The sequence below is a fragment of the Scyliorhinus canicula genome, chromosome 7 (assembly GCF_902713615.1).
Source record: "Scyliorhinus canicula chromosome 7, sScyCan1.1, whole genome shotgun sequence".
Taxonomy (NCBI): domain Eukaryota; kingdom Metazoa; phylum Chordata; class Chondrichthyes; order Carcharhiniformes; family Scyliorhinidae; genus Scyliorhinus; species Scyliorhinus canicula.
This window is the reverse complement of record NC_052152.1, coordinates 175,150,725-175,167,111: the sequence shown is the minus strand read 5'-3', so window position 1 is coordinate 175,167,111 and position 16,387 is coordinate 175,150,725. Positions and strand designations below refer to the sequence as shown.

Here is a 16,387-nt window from a genome sequence, read left to right as displayed (position 1 = left end):
TCCTCGTGCCCCTCCACAAACTCCAAACTCACTGATTCGCCCGAACATAGCCATGGTGCCGCTGACTTGATTCCCATCAGTAAAATCACGAACTCCCCCCACAATAGGGTAAAGCTCTCGAACCGCTGTCCACCTTGCAAACTAGCTACCTCACGGAGGAAAACTTTGTGTCACCATGCTGCACCTCGATTACTGCTTGTCCTGTTTAATCCTCATCACCAAAAAGATGTGGTCACTTGAGCACAAAAGGGCAGTCAGGTGTGTTGTGAAAATTCAATCTTCTTTACTTATGAAAATATCGAGATAATAGTACAGTTTGACTTCAGTCACTAACAGCAGTTATACTCAACTAGATGCAAGCTCCTTCTGGTGATACTGAAACCCCACAAAATCCCACTCTACCGATGATGTCACACGTGCATACTCACCCTTGTTTAAGATGTCCATACATATAATCAAATAGGAAAATGCTTACTATAACCCTTTATGCAGGTACTTTGGAGCTATAACATCATTCCTTCTTCCTCACTGTGCTGGAATCCTAGAACTTAACCTATCAGATTTGTGTGAGCACCATTGAACTGCTGCAGCCTCCATTGCCTTCTCAGGGCAACGAGGACAATGTCAGCCTTCCCAGTGACACCCATGTCCAGAGAATGAATTAAAACACATGCATAGGAAGTATAGAGGATAGGGGTTGTGGGGTTTAGGAACAGTACTGTGTAGAGAGAACTTAGGGGAGAAATGGCTGGGAGAAAAAGAGATGTGCAAGGAACGAGATGTTTGCTACACAGAAAAATGTTTGGAAATCTGTAATATTAGCACTTTTCAGGAAATTACCCTGTTGGGCACTTCTATATCCCAAACTATCTGTAAATGTTAACATTAATGAAAGCCTTAATCTCCTGAACTGCACCCAAATTCAATTTACAGACCTCTCATTCACATGAGACTTGAAACAGTATTTATTGTACACAAGAATTTGCATCAAGTTCAGTTGGGTTAAATAAGAACAACTATTGGAGAAACAAGGTGATCCTTATATTTGGGTGCTATTAATTATTAAACTGGACATTACCCAATACTTGATCTAAAATAGCACGTTTTCTAAAATAACATTGCCACGGTTTGCTCAACAAGGATACATTTTAGTAGTCACAGGGTGCAGTTACACTATTAAACAGTTATAGTTACACATCAGATGCTGCAGTTGCAGTGTTAATGCAGACTGAATACTGCGCCACACCTCAATAAGACACCAGAATGACGTGTCCTAGAGAAGACAGTATAATAGATCAGCTTCATTTTGGACATATTAGGTCATAACAGGTGGGTCTTAACATTAGGTCTTCAAAGATGTGATAAAGTGACGGAAGATGTGATAAATTAAAGAGAGGTGACAAGGCAAGAAAGCAAGGTAGCAATAAGGAAATTGACAATGAGTGTGGCAGAGGCAGCCAGAGCGTGCAAGCTTAAGAGTATGCCAACAGATACAGCTAGAGGCTGTTAAAATACTAAAAAGATAGAATTAAAGACATTGTTTCCCACAGCATTCACAACAAAGTAGATGAATTGACAACATGAATGGAATAAGGAAACAAGCCTACTCTAATTGCTATTACAGAGGTGTGGCTTCAGAATGTTCAAGGGTATTCAACATTTAAGAAGATGGAGAAAAGGAAAAAGGACATTGAGTAGGGTTGTTAATAAAGGATGAGAGCAGTACATTGGTGAGGGAAAATCCTAGATCAGAAGATCAAGATGCAGAATCTGCTTGGGTCGAGCGAAGAGCACGGGCAGCAAACATTGGTAGTTGCTGTTTTTGGCCACCAAACAGGAAATTAGAGGTGCATATAACAAGCAGAATGCAGTAATTGTGGGGGATTCCAATCCTCATAGTCTGGATAAACCTTTAATGCTGTGGGGACGAATTGTTAGAATTATACAATAGTTTTCTTGAACAGTATGTTGAGGAACCAACTAGAAAATCGATTTCGACTTGGGTCGCTGTCTGTGTGGAGTCTGCACATCCTCACCGTGTGTGCGTGGGTTTCCTCCGGGTGCTCCGGTTTCCTCCCGCAGTCCAAGGGTGGATTGGTCATGATAAATTGCCCTTAGTGTCCAAAATTCTATGATTAACAAAGGACAAAAGTTCGGCACAACATCGTGGGCCGAAGGGCCTGTTCTGTGCTGTATTTCTCTATCTATCTATAAAATATGCTATTTAGATCAAGTATTGGGTAATGAGAAAGGGCCAATTGATAATCTTCTCCTAAAACATCCTGGAAGGAAGACTGACCATAATATGATAAAACTTGGTATTAACTTTGGAAGTGATGTTGTTCAATCCGAAACTAGGGTTTTAAATCTAAACAAAGGAAACTACGAAGGCATAAGTTGGCTGTGGGAGATTGGAAAACTACATTAAAAGGTACACGGTAAAAAGACAATGGCTGGGCAGCACGGTGGCGCAGTGGGTTAGCACTGCGGCCTCACGGCGCTGAGGTCCCAGGTTCGATCCCGGCTCTGGGTCACTGTCCGTGTGGAGTTTGCACGTTCTCCCTGTGTTTGCGTGGGTTTCGCCCCCACAACCCAAAAATGTGCAAGCTAGGTGGATTGGCCACTCTAAATTGCCCCTTAATTGGAAAAAATGAATTGGGTACTCTAAATTTATTTTTAAAAAAGACAAAAGACAATGGCTAGCATTGAAAGAATACATGGTTTACAATAAATATACATTCATTTGAGGCACAAAAACTCAGCAGGAAAGGTGATCCAACCATTGTTAAAAGATTGTATTAGATCAAAAGAAGAGGCGTAGAAAGTTGCCCCCAAAAGGTAGCAAGCCAGAGGATAGGGAGCATTTCAGAATTCAAAGAAAGGTCAAGAAACAGATAAAGAAAAAACATAAAAATAAACCACTGAAAAACATAAAGACGGACTGTTAAAGTTTCTATAGGAAAAGACAAATGTGTCTACAGACAGAGACAGGAGAACTCATAAGAGGGAAAATAAGGAAATGGCAGAGAAATACAAAAAACCTCCATGGAATACTTGGGAGAACCAAGGGACTAGCGAGAATGAGGAACTGAAAGAAATTAGTGTTTGTGAAGTAGTATACTGGAGAATTTAATGGTATTGAAAATTGATAAATCTGGATTTGATGGTTTACGTCCAAGAGCATTGAAAGAGATGGCTCGACTTAATGCATTGCTGACCATCTTCCAAAATTCTATAGAGAAGTTCCTGTAGAATGTGAGGTAGAAAATGTAACCCCACTATTTAAGAAAGGACAGGGAGAGAGAAAACAGGGAACTGTTTAACGTGGAACTTGTTAATCTGGTATCTGCAGTAGGGAAAATGCTTCGATCTATTATAAAGAATGCGATAACTGGACACTTAGAATAGGGTTGGGCAAAGTCAATATATTTATGAAAGAAAAACCATGCTTGACAAACCTGTTAAAGAGTTTGTTTTTTGAGGGCATAACTAGCAGAACAGATAAGGGGGAAACCAGTGGATGTGGCATATTTGGATGTTCAGAAGCCTGTTGATAAGGTTAGTAAGCAAATGTAGAGCACATGGAATTTGGGGTAGTATACGGCATGGATTGAGAATTACAGAATAGAAATAAAAGGGTCATTCTCAGGTTGGCAGTGGGACACCGCAAGGTATAGTGCCCCAGCTAGTCACAATCTATATTATTGATTTTATAGGAGATCAAATGTAATATTTCTAAGACTGCTGATGACACAAACTAGGTGGGAATGAGAGTTGGGAGGAGGGTGCAAACAATTGGGAAGGCAAATAGTAGGTTGGCCTTTATTGCAAGTGGATTTGATTAAAGGAGCAAAGATGCATTGCAGCAACTGTGTAGGACCTTGGCGAGACCACACCTGGAGTACAGTGTAGGGTTTGTATTTACTTATCAAGGAAGGCTATACTTGCTATGGAGAAAGTGCAACAAAGGACTGATCCCTGGGTTGGTGAGATTGGCCCACGAGGAGACGGCCTGTATTTTTAAGGGTTTTGAAGAACGAGATATGATCGCATTGAAACATACAAATTTCTTACAGAGCTCAAAGAGGTAGATGAAGGAAAGGTATTTATCCTGGTTAGGGGATCTAGAACCTGGGAACACAGTCTGAGACTAAGAGGTCGGCTATTTAGGTCTGAGATAAGAAGGAATTTATTCACTCAGAGGTAGATGATTCTTTGGAATTTTCTACCCACAGGGCTGTGGAAGCTTGAGCATATAAAAAGGAAGAGATTGATAGATTTCAAGGTATTAAAGATATCAATGAGTATGAGGAAAGTCTGGGAAAATGGCATTGAGGTACAAGAGATTGGTCATGATCTGGCTGAATAGCGGAGCAGGCGCGAGTAGCCGAATGTCTTTTTATGCTCCAAACATTCAAGTTACACTAGATAAGTTGCGGAAAAAAATGCACTGTAACGGCTCTAAATTTGAAACTTATATAAGGTTTTAACAACCTGAAGTGATGGTTTAGTTTTCTGTGGCGATTTAAACATTATTTGGGCTGAACCCAATTTGAGTTATACCCATGATTTTTCAACATCGAGAGCCCCTTTCTCGCTAGTGGAAGTAAAATTCAACTCGTGTTATTTTTAAGTGACAAGGATTAAAACACAGAACTATACAAAAAAAACTTCTAAAGTAAATTGAAACACTCAAACATTGCTAACAGGTTCCCTCGTTCTCGGATCAAATTGTTATTTGTCCCGAGGGTCATCACATCTCAGGCAAGGGGCAAGGTTACAGCAGGGCAACTTTGGGCGTTGCTCTGCATCACAAACCAGCCGTCCAGCCAACTGAGCCGGCCGACTCCAGCCCCGTCTTCTCAATCTTGCCCCTTGCCGAGGGCACGTTGACCCTCAGGTTTAATCACCACCAGTCAGTTCTCAAAGGGGACAGCAGCCTATGGTCCTGTGGTGACATTAATGAAGCACCAGAAATGAACACTTAAAAGATTTAAATTGCAACATTTCTGTGGAGAAAATGTTTCAAACGTTGGATTAGTTAAGGTGCATTGTCCCAAGGAATAATAATAATAGCTTATTGTCACAAGTAAGCTAGAACCAGAAGACAACAGATTTGACACAATAATAACATGAAAGGATGAGAGAGAGAAAAGTCAAAAACATGAATTTCACACACAATCCTTGGTTTTTCCAACACATGGGTCGGCAAAAATGTCAGATACTCCAAGCACTGCATTAAGACTACACACCACGAAATTGGAAGAATGCAACACGTTTAAACTTTCTGAAACCATCTTGGATTTTATTTAAATCGATTTCAAGTTGATCTCCAGTGGTATTGCTCAGTTAGGCTGGGGTCTGTAGTATGGCTGTGGAAGCAACATGCCAAAAAGAAAGTTGTGTTTAGGCTGTCTGTCCCTTTATACTGTACCACTCAGATACCACCTGTGAACAAAATTCCTGAATCAAAAACAGGCTAAGCTCAATTTGACACTAATTGAAGATAAAATAGTTATGTAGACTGGCAACTGCATAAAATGTCCAACTCTTTCTCTTGTTAAATGGAAAGGTTACGAACCCAGAAAACAAATGAAGTAACTTGCCTTTTCTCCCTTAAAAAATAAATTAAATGTAATGTCTGAAGTGGAACGGATGGAAATGCAGAAACACTTGAAAATCCTTCACTTGAGAGGCAATATTGTGGATTTGATAGCACAGGGGTGATTATGGAACTGGACTCGAACTAACTCCATAATTAGGATTGGCTTCGGAAGCGACATGAACGCTCCGACAGTGCTGTGGGGAATGGTGTGGGGGGTTAGGGAGGTGTTCCCTGACCATTTTGATAAGATTAGCTACAGAGCCAGCTTGTTCCACCTAACTATGTGTCATCCAATATTCTCTTGGTCACAGGTATTTTGAATAGCCTGATAACCTCACCAATGGATGCTCTGGTGCAATTATGTATGGTAGGGGTGGCGTAACGAACCAGAATCCATCTACTATGCAGAAGTGCTCCTCTGCATTTGTTTGTTGGATCTCCAACTTGGATGACACCAGCAGGACTTGGCCACATGGAGGATCTTGTGATAGATGCAAATCCTCAACAGTGTTAAGGTCTGGACACCAGATTCCTTTTCTTCAAGCATTCTGATGAGCTCTACACTCAGGCATGTCTTCACTTTCTTCTGAGGCAGTGAAGGAGGTCTTGAAGTTACTTCAAATCTCAGTGTGGAAGAGACAAAAGAATATTTTCATTAACTGAATTTAGACCATGAACTGTGTGTGCTGTTTTTATATAATAAAGAAACAAGATTGTAGGCAGAGCACATGATCAGGAACACAGGACATCACACCCATCAATGAGCGAGGCTTTACTAAATAGAACATGCTAGTTGACAAATGCAATCATAAATATTACTGTTTTCATAGAGGGCAGCACGCAAATCCCTTACCGCTATTGGAATACTCAAGTGGAGATAGCTGCTTTGATATTCAGAACACTTTAGTAACAAATCACAGAATTTACAGTGCAGGAGGCAATTCGGCCCATCGGGTCTGCACCGACCCTTGGAAAGAACACCCTAACTAAGCCCACACCTCCACCCTATCCCCGAAACCACACCTTACCGTTGTTGGACACTAAGGGCAATTTACCATAGCCAATCCACCTACCCCTGCTCACCTTTAGACTGTGGGAGGAAACCAGAGCACCAGGAGGAAACCCACGCAGACACGGGGAGAATGTGCAGACTCCGCACAGTGACCCAAGCCAGGAATCGAACAGAGGACACTGGTGCTGTGAAGCCATTGTTGTAACCGCTATGCTACCGTGCTGCTATTTATCTGGCCATATAATTAATGTTTCGCCAACACAAACCATTTTACTCTAATGTTAAATGATTGGATTTTCTCAATTTTCTGCATTTCTAAAATCTGAATGGCTGAATGATGTGTAGGTGTTGTTGCTTTGCATCCAAGAAATTAGTCAGTTGCTTTGCTGAAACAAATGTGTGCCGCATACCTTTGCCCTTTACTGGTCACCCTTTTCAGGCAATGTATTAATTACATCCATCTGCATAATTTCCCATTTCAGTAACTTAAGAGTGTTCAAATGGACAACTTAACCTATATTACAGAAAAATGCACAACGTGGGGAGGGTCACACAGCAACATCAACAGGCCCAAAACGCTGCTGACAGTCCATGACTGACTGAAACATCTCCACGCCCAGCAATCCACATAATGGTCCAAAAATGACAAACTAAGCAACAATATTGTGCCATTCGCACCTTAACGATAAGGCATGACAAAACAAAAATCGAAGTGCACAGCGACAGACCTTTTTTTTAAAAAATGGAAGAGTCGAATTGATTTTTAAAACGTCAACAGCTAATAAGCGCAATGGTAGATATTGCCTGATTTTCGATGGCACCGCAAGTAATGATTTGCGATCTGGATGGAACACAGTTTAACTCCGCGTTTGTATGCACACCTTATGTATAGTAAGAAGTCTTACAACACCAGGTTAAAGTCCAACAGGTTTGTTTCAAACACGAGCTTTCGGAGCACGGCTCCTTCACCTGAAGAAGGAGCCGTGCTCCGAAAGCTCGTGTTTGAAACAAACCTGTTGGACTTTAACCTGGTGTTGTAAGACTTCTTACTGTGCTCACCCCAGTCCAACGCCGGCATCTCCACATCATGGCCACCTTATGTATAACACACCCCTTAAAGGGGGGGTGGAGGAAAGAGAGAGAGAGAGGACATTTGTTCAAGACACTCAGAGCAGGTTGTCCGGAGCGGTTAGTTTAATTTGAGGTTGCAATCTGATCTGATCCATCTCCGGACGTCCGAAAGAGCAACGGGGGTGGTGGAAAAGAGGGAGGGGAGGGGAGGGAAGGGAAGGGGGGACACGCCAGCAAACTCCTACCTCTGAGGGACGTCGATGCTTGCCGAAGTAAAGAGGCGTTTGTGTTCTGACACCGAGCCAAGGGGGCGGGTCGCAGGCTCCTTCTCCACCTGGTGAGTCCTGTTACATTTGTTTTCCAGATACCGGTCTTCTGCTCTTCTGGCTGTCAGGCCGCGTGGCTCTGGGGATCTTAAAGGGACATCGTTTCCCTCTCGCTCCTGAAGCGCCGATTCGCCGCCTTTGCAATTCAGAAGCATCTGCAAAGTTGACAAAACCCGAGAGTTGTCATTTTCTTTCTCACTCCACCGCGGCATGTAAAGAAAAAGCTGCCCAAAAGAAAAGGAATGCAGGCAAATCGAGCTGGCTTCTAAACCCCCCCTCCCAAATACTCAAAGCAAAACTTAACATAAGCCGCACTGGCAGATACTGGAAGGGAAATTATTCAAACTCCACAAGTGGCAAAGTTGCTTAGACAGTCCCCCCCCCCCCCCCCCGCAAAGAATATTCCATATCATGACTGAAGTGTTCACTTGCAAACACTGAACTATCACTAATAATTAATAATGGTGAAACATTCAATTTTTTATTCGTTCCGGCGTTTACTCTTGCATGGGTTGGGCATTTAATCACACCGGCTTCCTTGCTCTACTCTCTTTAAACTTTGGACGTGCACTTCAGGCGCCATCTTAGTTGCAATATATTCCAAATATAAAAAGGTAATATGTCTGGTGGTTTTAAAAAAAAATCATAAATGGAAGCATGCAACGAGTTTGCAATCGGTAGTCGCCACTTGACCCGTTTTTTTAAAAAAGAGTTAGCAGATAATGTTTAAATACCTTGTGATTATATCTGGATTTTCCTTTTCCAGATGCTTTGACATCGATGCAAAATATTTCTTCTTCTGCATACTCTCTGAGTGAGCCATCATCTAACATGATTGTGTATAAATTACTGCCCGCAGGGTCGTTCTTACAAGTCTGAATAACTGCAGAGGTTCGGACTTCGCCGGCTGAACTTGGCGCGCAAACCTTTGCACCGACAACTTTGCATTTTTTGTTAAGACGTTTGGAACTCATAGTCTTTCTGAGTTTTTGTAAGGGGGGGGGTCAATTCAGCCAAACGTCTGTTTAGAAAAGGGGGGCTATTGCCATTTTACATTCCTGTTATGATGATGGCGTTTGCACAGGGAGCGAGAAGCCGCTGCCCTCCTCTCTGCAAGCCGGCGTTCCTGTTGATTACAATTGTTTTGCTTCTCTCCGGACCGGCCGTCCCCGCCCCTCTCTCGCGCTCCGCTCCGCTCAGCCCGGCCGAGCCCCGCCTCCCATTCACACCGATTGGTGGCCGCACATTATAAACATTCCATTATCGAATGCTGACAGTGGCAACACGGCGCGCGGCTGGTGTAGCCATCTGTCACTCAGCGCCCGCCCCGCCCTCCCGCCTGCCGGCCGGCATCTCGCTCGCGGTGCACGGGCAGCGCAAACCCAGTTTGCAACCCCCACACCCTCCACTCCCACTTCGCAACCCAAAAGTTGTGTCCAAAACATTTCAAAAGTAACCGATTCCTTTAACTAACATGTGCATATTACTAAATTTTCAACCTTGGCCCGCCCACTTGATTTATTCTTAATCCAGTCCCGATGCGATTGGATTTAAAAAGTTACGCCTCTTCTATTTTCGTAGATTACACTAACCACCCTCCCTCCACCCCCCTAAAAACCAGCATTGATTACTCACTTAGTTGGCCGGTCCACCCGCGACCTGCTGCATGAGTTGGTTTTCTTGGCGCCTCGGGAATTGTCTGGAGAAAGTTGCACGGAAGAACCGGTGCTGATTTCTCTCCTCCTCCCACGCCCCTGCGATCTGTCTGTCGACCAGCAGTGAGGGAACGGGCTGCAGAGCTGCGCCGGCCGGTTTCTCCGCCCCTCAATCATAGCAGCGCGCTGGCAGGGACTTGACACTAATGTTTACAGCACGTAGCGCACGTCGCTATTCAAACGGAGACCAATAGACCCCGCAAGCGGCCGGAGGGAAAATGGCAGCCGTGTTGAGTCTTGCCCATTTGCTTTCCTTAAAATATTACTGTAGAAATTTCATCTACCGCAATATGAACACAGCCCATATAGGCAAAATATCCTCTTCCAAGTGGTTCCCTCAGGGCGCGAGGTCAGAGCGGCTAATCAATTCCATTTTACTGCACAATACGTGAAACCTAATATGGTTTACAAAGGTGATAAGTGACAGGCGACAAATTTGCACTTTGCATTTAATTAGGATGCGCTAACACGACAGTCACGTAACTTGCCTTTTTCTAGCAAGTACACCAGACCCGATGGGACCTTTCATGTGGCATTTATTGCCAGGATATGGGGAAATTCCCTCTACTGAATTACCCACACAAAACAAATCTGCAACCAACGGTTACTTTTTTTTCTAACCTCTATTGTTAAATTGATTATGAAATATTGGAATATAACATGAGAGTTTCCTCGGCAAACTATTTACTTAGACTGACCTTTCCTTTAAATACGTTCTAATTGGGGGTTGCCCCACTTGTTTTCAATTGCAGTTCTTCTGGGGTGGGGCGAAATATCTGGGCAATTCCATATGAACGTTGGGAATTTCTTTCTGTAGTGCTGCATACTTTTAATCTGGAGCTTTTATTTCACAGCGCAGTCTTGGCATTTTTGTGCGATTGCAAGTTTTAAAGCACTGCTGCTATTTTCATTAATTGGGTTCCTGTGCTTCGTAAGTTTCTTACAAGGAATCTATAACAATCGATGTTGTGATTCTTTAACTGGTTGCACGGTTAGAGGGGAGTAGCCTGGCGGAGGTCAATTAGTCGGTGCTTGCCCATCCATCGCATATCTGGGATGAGGATCGGATTAAAAAGACACAAACTCAATTGTGTTTGATTCTTCAAATTCATTTTCAGACCCACATAATCAATTAGTTCGCCCGACCGCCATTGTTTTTCTTGTATGTGTGGAATGTATGATTTTTCACGAAAACAGTTCATTAATTTAATGGGGTTGCAAACAATCTCACTTAAAAACGCTCACTGCTTCTGGCAACCAGTTTTTGGTAGCTAATATGTAGCTCAGTGTCAGATTTAATTTGATAATGAACTTGTTACACTTGGAAAGTTTTACTATGTTAAAAGTGCTATATAAATGCAAGTTATTTTGTAAATGCACTGGTGCTGAACAAGTGAGAGGGATACATCGGGCCTTAGCTTCATTTTAATGTTGCACTCTTTTGATGAGTAAGGAAGGGAAATTGTCCATAATTCCTGCACTTGATTATGATCCTTTCTGGGAAAGCATATTGGGTTAGACATGGTTACACTGTCCTAATGCTGCATTGCCTTCTGATATTCACTATCCATGTTCACACAATACCACACCTGGGCAATGTGATTGAGGGCTACTGCTTGCGCAAGGTTTAACCCCAATATGCATCATCATCATCTGCATTAGAGAGGATAGAAAGTTAAAGAATCAGATAATGAAATATCTTATCTTTTTCAGCACCATAAACTATTTCGGTGACAGGACTGGATGGTTTAGTTCATTTCAAAAACGAGGCTTCAATCCAGCCAAGAGTGATGAAATGGTTGTATCATTTTTGTTCACAGTGAACCTCCTATGTGGGATAATTTTGAGTACCAGCAAAAGCAATTTCTTGAGCGTGTGAACCCTTAGCAAAAAAATGGCCCACGTTGTGAGCATGTAACACAGAGGTAAATAACTGCTGAAGAAAATGCTGAGCTGTTGCATTGATGGGTGCTCATCTGAGCAAGATATATTGTAACAGGAATTTCTGCTCTGCTCATTTTTACTATACATAAGAACTCTGAGCAGAAGTAGGCAATTAATCCAGTTGAGCCCGCTCCACCATTCAATATGATCATGGCTGATCTCTTCTCAACCTCACTCTACTTTCCTGCTCGTTCTCCATAACCCTTCAACCCACTACTAATTAAAAATCTGTCTATCTCCTCAAATTTACTCACTATCCCATCACCCACCACACCCTGGGGTAGTGAATTCCACAGATTCACGACCATTTGAGCAAAGTAATTTCTTTGTACCTCTGTTTTTAATCTGCTACCCCTTATCCTAAAACTATGACTTCTCACTCGAGATTGTCCCACTAGAGGAAGCATCCGCTCTACGTCTACTTTGTCAACACCTTTTATCATCTTACATACCTCAACTTGATCCCCTCTCAGTCTTCTTAACTCAAGAGAGTATAAGCTTAAACTGTCCAATCTTCATAAGACAAGCCCTTCGTCTCTGGAATCTATCTAGTGAATCTCCTCTGAACTGCCTCAAACGAAGGGACCAAAACTGGACAGAGTTCTCCTAATGCAGTCTCATCAATGCCTTGCCAAGTTGCAACAACACATCCCTACTTTAATACTCTATTCCTTTAGCTATAAAGGCCAGAATTCTATTTGCCTTCCTTATTACCTGCTCTACACACCATCATCAAAAAAAATGAGTGTGGGGAAAAATATTTCACTCACTTCACTGACAATAATGGGCAGTATCAGCATCAAAAGAGGAAGTTTTGATTTCTGATTAATAACATTGATATGTTGTGAACTAATAATTTGTGAAAAATACTAAGAAGTACAAATCCAGAGAGAGTAAGATTGTAAGTTAAGAAGTCAGACAATATCCAATGTATGCTATGTGCAAAATCCTGAAGAAGATTTAGTTAGCGGAATCACTGATTTAAACATAGCTGCCTGGTTAAAATTGTACTTCCAGGTTTCGTGACTCCTAGCTGATACAGTGGGCATTGTGTGCACCCACATGACACATTCTAAACTTTGCTGTGAAAAAACAAATGAAAAAATAGAATTTGGACAAGCTAAGAAGCTATGGAAGAAGATTGGAAGATTTACACAGCATTACATAGAATACAATGCTAAAACCTCCATTTGGCACAACCAATCCATGTCATTTATTCAAGATGGGTCAGGACAATCAAGGTCAGCTTTAAGATTTAATAATGATTCCCCTTAATAGGAGCAGGGATTGGGGGCATAATCAACTCACAGTTGCCTGGTGACGGAATGAAAAATATCTTTGACAAATGTTTGACTTTATTTCTCAAATGGCAGATCCATGAGAAGCCGGTGGCAAAATTGTTACTTTGCCAGGGGCTGGTTTAGCTCACTGAGCTAAATCGCTGGCTTTTAAAGCAGACCAAGCAGGCCAGCAGCACGGTTCGATTCCCGTACCAGCCTCCCCGGACAGGCGCCGGAATGTGGCGACTAGGGGCTTTTCACAGTAACTTCATTGAAGCCTACTCGTGACAATAAGCAATTTTTCATTTTTTCATTTTCATTTTCAGGATTAACTTAGATCTGTTTCTTCTGTCTTCCAGGACCCTCAGACATGATGCAGCATTCTGTGGATATTCCTGATGACAATTCTTCAGAGAAGCTTGTACATGTTGAGGATGTCCCATCACAGAATGTACAATCAAGCTGTAGCACATGTACACGCACTGTGGGTCCAGTTCGATAGGTAGTTAGTTATTCACTAAATGGTTCACAAATCAACAGCAAGCACACATAGGCACCAGGAGCAGGGGCATCTGTGGAGAGTCCATGCACCCATGGGAGGGCACCCCTTTCCAAGTTTTGCTCAGCTGAATGCAGATACTGAAGGCATAAGGCCATCATTGGAAAGGAGAATGATGAAGGGACAGCAGTGAGTTTGCAAAGAACTTACAAATGTGTCATGCTCATAATACTCAATAGCCGAGGAATGGAGAATGTCAGCTCCAAACATTGTGGACAGGTTGTTAGTGTTGTGTGTTGCACTTGCAGGATAAAATAAAGGAATTGCTGAAACACATGGGCTGAACGCAATTATCAACAGGTTTATTAGATGGTTGTTAACTGTATAAAGGCCTGATCTAGACTGACTTAAAGCCCGCGAAGTAGCCGATGGCGTCACGGACTATCATGAGATTCAATTCTTAATGGGAAAATGGAACAGCAAAACAATATCAACTCACATATTTAATAGTTACAACCGGTCCTCAGACGATTTCTCAAATTGGTTATCCCGGATGAGATCCTTAAATTTGCTACATTCCGGATGTGTGCCCTCAAATTGTTACACCCTCGGTGAGGAGACATGAACTGGCTCCTTTTCTTTATTCAAACCCCTTGAATAAAGAATGGTTGGTCGGAGCAAGATTCATTTAAAAAGGATCCCTTTGCTTGTTGATACCTTTTCCCATCCCAATATATTTGTGTTTTAAAAAGGAGCTGATTTAACCAGAGTTTGTTGAGTTAAAGAAAGAGTGAGTTTATTAGCTACAAAGTGCAAGAAAAATGATAAAGCACATGAATGTACATTTTCACAGATTAGAAATGAGAATTGAGGGGGATCACATGATGTGAGCATTGGAGCAGTTGCGTTTAGGCGAGCTCTGGCTCTGCTCATCTTTTAATCCTATATTCTACCCTTGCACACATTTCATAATTGTCTTTTCTTGGGACATATGCTTGGCAATATGTCCTTGAATAATCTTGACTGGGGTTTTGTGATGGCGGGCCAAGTGAAATTGTAAAGAATCATTGTGTAAGCGAGACGGTTGCAGTTGGATGGGGTGGGACCCAGCTTGCTGCGGCATTGGTGCTGATGAGTGCAGCTATGCCTCAGCAATGCAGTGGACATCAGGATGATAACCGCCTCAGAGTGTGTTCTGGGTTGTGATCTCAGCTCTGTGTTGCAAGTCTTTGGAGCATACCTTCAACAGCCGCGAGGTATCGTTGGTAGAATGGTGGAGGTTCAGGAGAGAATCTTTCTATTTCATAGAGCACTTTCCTGGTTAAGGCCCGCCTTCGGTTCATTGAGGATCTGCTGCATATCCTGACAGTTATGGGAGACAAGGGCTGGACAAGAAGTGCCCCTGTATCCGGTTTCTGGCAGGAAGTGAGAGGCAAGTTCCCGACTGAGTTTGAAGATTGGCTGCCATGCTTTTGTAATCTTGATTTGGAGGCTGTGTGTAATTGATTTGACGGAGCATGATGTATCCAGTCTTCGAGGCCTATGTGTTAAATCAGTGTTCTTCAAAGTCGAGGGCGCAGAGCAGTTGTCCACGGCGCTCCCGATCGCGCAAATCCCCGCGCAGCAGCCGGCTTTTCATAACGCCGGCTGCAAGCGGCCGTGAACATGTTTTTAAAAAAAATATTCGGCCCCACTGTGCATGCGCACACAATGATCGCGCGCGTGCATGCACATTCCGCGAACATGTTAAAAAAATTTGCCCGCATTGCGCATGCGTGCACGATACGCGCCCACAATTGGGCACGCATGCGCAATGCGGCTGCTATTTTTTTCAAACAGTTGCAGCTTTTTGTTTTACAAGTTCTGGAGTGGTTTTTATTCATAAAATTTTTATTTTTTACATTTATTTTATTCATTTTTTTTTACAAGTTCAGGGGGGTTTTATTCATTTTTTTCATTTATTTTACTCATTTTATTTTTTTACAAGTTCGGCGGGGGGTTTATTTGATAAAATTTTACAGGAAAAAAATTCAGAACTTTGGACAGATGGAGGCTCCATAAAATTTCCGCCACCAGAAGGCTTCACCTTCATCCAACAGATTCCGTTGGAGGAGTGTGTACGAGGGCCAAAGGGACCCAAAACCATTTCCTCCATTTTTGACAGCAGCAAACAAGGTAAGAGAAAATGGTATGCAGGTCGGCCGACGTGGGTTGCGAAGGTCGGCCGGCGGGTAAAAATGGGTCCCCGGAAAAAAAGTTTGAAGTACACTGTGTTAAGTAATGGGTGAAGAGACATTCCAATTAGTTGTCTCATTCATGTCAAGTATCCAATAATTGACCACTGATATGTAAAGAGGCTTCAGGTGGCCTTTGTGTCAAGTGATGTGATGGTAGAGTTTTGTGCAGTGTCTGTTAAAGTAAAATAAAGGTGTATGTGAAAAGGAGCAGAATCTTTGACTCTTTATACAACAGCAGCTAAACATCATACAAATGGTAGCAGAGGATGGTTGCTGTGCAAAATGTGAAGGATTGGAAGATACAACTTTAAGACCAAACCAAAGAATGAGTGAGAAGAAAACAAAGATATATGGCTGAATATGGATAAAGATGGCCGCATATGACTATCCCCCCATATTTTCTGAAAGGGGATCGTACGACCATGGATAAGTGCAGTAGTTATGTGGACTAAGATAACTGCCTTGGGAAAGAGAAAACAAGGTATGGCATTGGCTCTTTCTAAAATCCGAAGCAAAGTGTTTTCTGAGCTGGAATTGGAAGAGTTAGACTCAGAAGAAGGTATGGGGACTCAATTATGTTATATAGATAAGATTTATAAAAAGGATGACTTGTTAAGTGCATATGAAGCATGGTCGGATTTTGTTAGATTCCGGAAAATAGAGGATTTCTCCATTGAAAACTATATAATGGAATTTGG

General features: G+C 42.4%; 1 protein-coding gene across 3 annotated transcripts in view; it reads right to left on the bottom strand.

Moving 5' to 3' along the window:
* Positions 1–9,851, bottom strand: part of LOC119969565 (zinc finger protein 704-like) — a 114,415-nt gene extending 104,564 nt beyond the window's left edge. The window contains exons 1-2 of one of the 3 annotated variants that reach the window (XM_038803332.1): positions 9,650–9,851; positions 7,934–8,169 (exon numbers count right to left, since the gene is read on the bottom strand). In XM_038803332.1, the coding sequence (XP_038659260.1) occupies positions 7,934–8,169 (236 nt within the window). In that variant the 5' untranslated portion in view covers positions 9,650–9,851. Of the gene's footprint in view, positions 1–7,933; positions 8,170–8,748; positions 9,221–9,649 lie in introns of those variants that run through there. The other 2 variants (XM_038803331.1, XM_038803330.1) reach the window with 2 other exon arrangements.
* Positions 9,852–16,387: the final 6,536 nt, after the last annotated feature.